The sequence below is a fragment of the Pteropus vampyrus genome, unplaced genomic scaffold, assembly GCF_000151845.1.
Source record: "Pteropus vampyrus isolate Shadow unplaced genomic scaffold, Pvam_2.0 Scaffold260, whole genome shotgun sequence".
Lineage (NCBI taxonomy): Eukaryota > Metazoa > Chordata > Mammalia > Chiroptera > Pteropodidae > Pteropus > Pteropus vampyrus.
The window spans coordinates 752877-759961 of record NW_011889041.1 but is presented as its reverse complement, the minus strand read 5'-3'; the positions used below and the strand labels follow the sequence as shown (position 1 = coordinate 759961).

The 7085-nt window shown below is 35.9% G+C and overlaps 1 protein-coding gene across 3 annotated transcripts in view; it reads right to left on the bottom strand.

The window, feature by feature from the left end:
- DST (dystonin) overlaps positions 1–7085 on the bottom strand; it is a 417658-nt gene that overhangs the window by 46757 nt on the left and 363816 nt on the right. For all 3 annotated transcript variants that reach the window (XM_023520357.1, XM_011375009.2, XM_011375010.2), the window contains 3 exons: positions 6452–6670; positions 2606–2809; positions 1088–1319 (listed from right to left, as the gene is read on the bottom strand). In XM_023520357.1, the coding sequence (XP_023376125.1) occupies positions 1088–1319; positions 2606–2809; positions 6452–6670 (655 nt within the window). The remainder of the gene's footprint in view (positions 1–1087; positions 1320–2605; positions 2810–6451; positions 6671–7085) is intronic.

The window sequence follows — 7085 nt, the reverse complement described above, 5'->3', positions numbered from 1 at the left end:
ACTACTGAGGGATCAATTCCAGGATCCTCCAGATCCCGGATGAAATCTTGAGTATCTTTAGTGGTAACTACCAACGACATGTGATCACACCAGAACTTTTCTGCTAATTCCATTACATCCAGTAGTTTGGCTTCCCTTTCTTCCACCAGTGTGTGTATGTTCTCCCAAATGAAAACCATTTGGTCGAGCTTATCCTGAACAGCTAAGGAGCAAAAACAATATAAAAAAAGGCAGTATGTTAGCCTCATTTAAGCCATGGAACACAATATTTGGGTTCGCGCAGGAACAGTGATTCAATTTAATAAGTATCTAAAATTGGAACAAATTTTAGATGGACCCTGTCTAGTGGGCATCACTGGGCTCAACAGCCTGTTCCAGACAAATGTAAGATCTGAGGGTGTCCTCTTCCTCCTGAACCAAGGTTCTTCCTGACGAAAGTGGATGCTCCAAGGCAGGTGAGCTCAGAGGAGACCTAAGTCCACTGTATTCCAAGTTCACCAAGGCTGGCCTTCATTCCAAGGAAAGCAAAATAACCATCTAAGTGTCTCCATTATGCTCTCCGAATCAAGAACGAAGGCATCTGTTCAGTCCCAGGAATATAACAACATAGGATATGTATTTTGGGCTTGTTTCCAGAATACCCTCAACATGAATTTCCACTGACTTACGCACATGCTTTTCCTTTCTACCCCCAGCTCTTATCTTTACAATGGTTGCCATTTCTGTGACTATGGGATACAGTAGCCATTATGTAAGGCAGTGTAGTCATTAATGAGAAAAAAAAAAAAATCCCTAGGTTTGGTCTTAGTGGCATTATGCTTTGACCAACTGGCTTAAAAGGTCCAGAGAATGCATGGTTTTTGTATAATGGCACATTTCGAATTTAACCGACTGATTTCACAAACACAGGAAAACATTCACAAGGGATTTATGTACACAGCCTTTCCACCCCAAACACGTCATATTTGTAATACCTTTTCTAAAGTCTGGCATCTTGATATGCAACTGGATTGTCGGTAAACAGCATGAACATTCAGAATTGTTTTAAAAGTAAAGATCAATTGTTTCCTTATCCTGAAATGATTACCTTTGGCAGATATGTCTTTATCGGTGCCCCCAGATCGAGCAATCATTTCCTCTCCCCTCTGTTTAAGAGTTTCATACAATGGCTGTAGCTTCTCCATGTCTACTGACACGTTCTTGTTTTCACTGATCTGCTCCTTAATCTTCTCCACCTCAGCAGAGATGGAGGGCGGCTGCCTCAAGCGCTCCACGACGCGATCCAGGCTCTCCAGGATCTGGTCGATCTTGTCATGAAACTGGTGGTAAAGCAAATGAATCATTTACATGGAAAAGATGTGACACCGAATGTGAAATTTAAATTTAAAAAAAAAAAAATCCATTTAATGTCATCATCAAGAACTAAATCTTAGTCTCTTTGTTAACAGACCTATCCAAAGAGCTATACCCAGCTGGTGTAGCAAGACATCCCAAAATCACGATTTAAATGCACTCCTGTGCGCTGCACAATTTAATGTAGACTGGACTGTTTCTTGCAAATAATTGAGTGTATTCATTAAGAAATGGTATCTGTTAACATATAGCTGGGCCACCTGTCAGCAGCATCTTATCTACTGCTTTATCTTTTATCTTAATTCAAATTAATTTTTAAAATTCAGTTAAAAATTTAAAAAATTAAAAATTTTAATAATCCGAGTGTTTGCCTGTCAGACTGTTTTATTCACTTTTACTGATTACTTTGCAATCCTAAAAAAGTTATATTAATAAATGTAAAATTCATTGGCAGTTTTGGTTAGATTAAAGGGATTTCTTAAGTTATGAGTTTCCCGGACTGAAAAATGTAAAACATTAAACAAAACAAAACCTTCTCCGACGATGTAATAGAAGTTTGTATTTAATTCATGGTCAAACACATAATCAAATTCGTGAAAGAATTTTAAACTTTTGTTTGCAAAGCTATCATAGACAATGAAGCAAAGTTACAAAAACTCATTCACTCACAGATTCTACAGTAGCCTCAACATTAAAAGAATCATCACTCGGGATTATAGGAAACGAACCACTCTCATGTCAGTATATTGAATAATAAAAACCAACCCTTGAAAATGGGAAATCTGTAAGTAATTACGAATTCAAATTTCTTAAAAAAAAGATATCTTCAAAAAAGAAAAAAAATCATTTTCTGACTTTATATATTTTTCTTCTTATTTGGCCTATCATTCTTTCTTTCTTATTGCCTTCCTGGAAGTATTTTATTAATAATGATAATATGCTTTCTTTTATCTTGGCAAATATTGCATACTACTCTGGATGGATACTTATTTAAACATTTGGACAATGATGACAACTGTGTGTTTCTAAAGTCACTGAAACATTTTTTACTGTATTTATAAGCAGGCAAGAAATATAAGGACTGGACTCAAGCAAGTATCACCTCTGAAAGGCCAAGACATCCGTACTCAAAGATAATATAGTGAAATCACGTTAGTTGAAATTTAATCAGGATATCCCAGAAAATGTCTTTATGTGCTCCACTGTTTGCTATTTGGAAGAACCCAGTCATATTTCTGGTGTAAATGAGTACCTGAGTAGACTGAGAAATGGCTTCATCCAGGGCCACCGCTCGCTTTTTGACATCTTCTTTAATTTGGCTGTAAAGGGTGTCAGCTGCTACATACTTCTCTTGGATGGAAAAGCCTTCCTCCGGGCTCAATTCCAATAACTGCGGCCCTGTTTTGTTCATCTTATCTATATGAGGCTTGTGTTCAGCTATCAACTCTCGCAGTTGCTATAACAAACCAAACAGCTTCTCAGTATCTCAGGGTCACACCTCCATATTATAGCTGTCTACATCCCCGATGCATCCAGCTGGCAAGAAACTCTAAACAACACCCTCCCAACACAAGGCATTTAACACATGATGGCTCACACAACTCGCTGTCAGAAAAAAATGCCCCCAACACAAAAATTAAACAACAGTCTGGTCCTGTCAAAATCCCTTTAAGAGTACACACAAATATATTGGTTGAGTGAAATAATGAATCCCAGTTCATTATGCATTTCATACCATAAGACATTCTGACAACAGTATTAGCCAAGGGTCATACAGCATAAAAGGATTCTGAACTTACTCTATGTCCCCAACCTACAGAGACCAAGCCATAACCCTTGGTGTCCCCTTATGCACAATCATGATATTTACAAAAGTATTTTAAAGAAAGAAGGAAGGAAAAAAGGAAGGAAAGAAGAAGGAAGGAAGGAAGGGAGGAAGGAAGGAAGGAAGGAAGGAAGGAAGGAAGGAAGGAAGGAAGGACAGAAAGAAGAAAAGAAGAGAAAAAGGAAGGAAGTGGAAGAAACCTCAGTAGAAGGCAGACACAATGCTTAAAGGAAAAAAAAAAAATCAACTAAAGATAAAGGGAGATGTAAGCCCACAAGGCATTGTAATCATATGTAAACTAGTATAAAACGTGTACATGTATATTACATTATATATGTATGTATTATTCTATGTACATATATATTTATCATTTTTACATAGGAATGAATCTATTCGTATTTATTTTTAAATGTTTACGACTGCAAGGGTACTCAATCTATCCTATACCTAGCTATATACTGAACATTATTAAGTATATTTAAGGAAAAACATGTGACATGAATATTTTGTATAATATCATCTACTCAAGAGATACAATGACATTTATACTAATGAGTGGGTGTGAAATCCAAATGGAGCCCCATTCCTTCTAGAGAGCCACATATATCTGGAATATCTGCACTTAATGGAACCCAGGCCCTCCACCTGAGCGGTTTTTCAAGGGCCAAATCCAAAACCACTCTCAGGAGAAGATCTGTCTTTGCCTGCAGGTTCCTCTGAGGCTGGCCTCCATGCAGCACTGAGAAGTCTCTCATTTATACATTATTCATTTTGTTCCCTTATCAGCAGTTCCTCATCCTCACTAGAAGGTATTCTACAAACTGTTTGCTCTCTAGCCCCCAATAAAAGCTTCTCTGTGAAAAATTATATTCAGGAAATTATATTCCAGAGAAAAGCTACCAAACTTTTCCTGAAAATATTTTAATTTCTATCATTCATCAAGAGGAATCACCAGGATGGCCATGTGCATGGATTTTTATTGAAAGTGCCCACTGAAATAAGTCATACAAATTATTTTGAAAATTACTGAGGAAACTGGTTCATTACATCACTAATAATCCCCAATGTGATATGCTATCTTTCAAGTTTTTCTGCAGGTGGTCTCGAAACTCTTTTGGAAAAGAGCTGAATCAATACGAAGTCAATTTTTTAAAAAAGAGAAGGGTCTAATCGAATGTGCTGCACATAGAATGTGGGAGGGTCATATCTGCATTCTAGCTTCTGGGTAGTCCAGGCTGAGATTTTATTTTTGTTCCATATTATTAGATTGTATCTTCGTGCCACTTTACAGAATGAAGGTGGTGATGGTAATGTTGGCTAATACACGATCTCATGGAAAAGGAATGTGTTATTCTATAAGGCATGTTTGTAAAATAAGCTCACACTTTAAGTTATCAAGAGAATTCCAAGTAAAATGAGAGATTTAGGATTTCCTGACTTGCCTAGAGTCTAAGTAGACCTCATCCGTGTAGCACCACTATGAGACACCTTTGCCTGAGTAGTGGCTGAGCCTTTGTAAGACCATTCTGTGACAAACAAGAGAACGCCTACTAGATGCTTACTTGGGTGTATGTGAGTGCATGGAGAAAGGGCCCCATAGAAGATGTCTGTTGACTCATATGTAACAAAATGATTCTTGGCAACATACTGTCATAAGAGTCCAGTGATGCTGGAGATACCTGGTGTAACCTCAAGATATCTACCACTTGCTAGCATGGCTTTTGGAGCCTTTTTTTTTTTTTTTTTTTACTTCTGGCTAGAATGAGCTTGAAGATATTCCAAAAATAGCTGAAGAGGATATTGTAAAGCTCAGAATAACGGCCATTCTAGGAGGTGCCAAATATTCTGAACAATTTAGTTTGAACAATTTGAAGACTTGGCTACTAAGTTTTGTGGTTGCCTTTATATATAAAATCATAAATTTGTTTTGAAAGCTGGAAAATTATGCAAAAAAAAATTAGCTCGATTCTGAAATTTTCAGTTCAATAATAATATTCGATATTATACTAGAAACATAGCTACTCAAATCTCATCTCAGAAGAGAAAAAAGTATCTATGAAATATTTTATATTAAAAATTATTCAGTGGGTAGGCATCAGGATTTCTGCCACAAATAAACCTTTATACTAAAATTCAATTCAATTCTACATAGTTTGTAAGCCTTTCTCCTGCTGAATGATTTAGACAGAACTCCATAAAATTTCCATTTTGTATTAAATAAAGTGTTCTCTAAAGCTCTCCTCTAAATAAATACTTCAGTTAGAGATATTCTTCAATGCCAATACTTTAAAAAAGTAAGCAAACAAGATTAATAGGTTATGTCACTTATTTCAAACAATGATGTAATATACTCTGGGTTAAACTTTACACACACGCACATGTGTGTCTGCACACACATAATGATTAGTCTCAGAGTATATCTTGTACAGATCTGGGAGAGCAGCTAGGTTCACAAGTCCATAAACAGCAAGGACTCCAGACTTTTTCTGACAGTTTTGAATCCTCTCTCACTCAAACCCTTGCAAAATTTTAAGTTGTGCTAATATTTAAATGACTGCTGGAATGGGGGCTTCATAATGCCATTTTATAGATATATATTTAAAATACATGATAGGTTCGTCCATGAATATACTCTCTAGTTTACTCATGCATGCTTACAGGAACAGAGAATTGCAAAAGAGTTCCATGTACATAAGGTGAAAAAAAAAGGAAACAATTTGTCTTCATACTATAGCATTTTTCCTTTTCATAGAGTTAGCTTTCATGATATTGTTATCTTGACATATTTGTTACATTGTACATTTTCTCCAATATGTGGCCTTGTTTGTGTGATGTCACTTCTACATATTTCTACTTTTTGCTTACATTCTAAATTGCTCCCATCACTATATATATAGTATAAATCTTAGTCAACATGTGTAAATTGAAAGCAATTCACATTCATAAATTAAAAGTACTTTAAAAACTGATTTCTCTAACATAATAAATGGAAATTTTGATTTTGTACCCAGACAGTTTATATTGCATACTAGTCTATAAAAGCTGTGATATAATGGCATACACAGTGTGATCTACCCACATAAGTCTTCCCACTGTAAACCTGGGTAACAGGTAAGTAACTATGAGAAAAGTAAACTATACAGACAAGAAGAACACAATACTGCTAAAACATCCTAGTCATGTAAGGTGTCTAACCGCATTTTAAAAAACACCATAAAAATCATAATTCTCTTTTAGTGGTGAACAGTACGTTTTTTTTGACACCAAGCTTACCCGATGTTCTTCTTGCTGCTGTCTTAGAGTTTCATACTCAAGGGCTGGGGCAGGAAGCTGAGAGATGATTCTTTGTGTTTCTGTCAGCCATGGCCAAAGTTCTTCATAGGTTTCCCAGAACTGGTTAACCAGGGACTGAGCTCGTTCTAGTTGTAGATACCTCTCGGAGTTTATCTGGCAGATGGTGTCATAGTTTTTCAATACCTTGTCCAGTTTTTTCTAGAAATTAAGATGATAAAATGTGTTTAACTGATCAAGCAGGTCAAGTGGAACATGTACTGAAGATTGCTTTGTCCGGCACTATACTCCTAGTACAGAGTAGACACTCAATAAATGTATGTTAAATGAATAAATCAATAAAAGCTATTTAGGTTTTAACTGTTTCTATGTATAAAACAGTTCATTTTAAATTATAGAAAGGCCTTCCAGGTTTATTCATGTTGTTGCAAATGGCAAGATTTCCTTCTTTTTTAAGGCAGAATAATATTCTTCTGTATGCTAACATTAAGTGTTCTTACCACAATAAAAAAAAATGTATATATACATATGTAAAAATAGCAAAAATATGGAACATCTTAAGAGTACAACCACTGGAGATCAAGCTGATTTAGTGTAATATATTCATACAATGGAA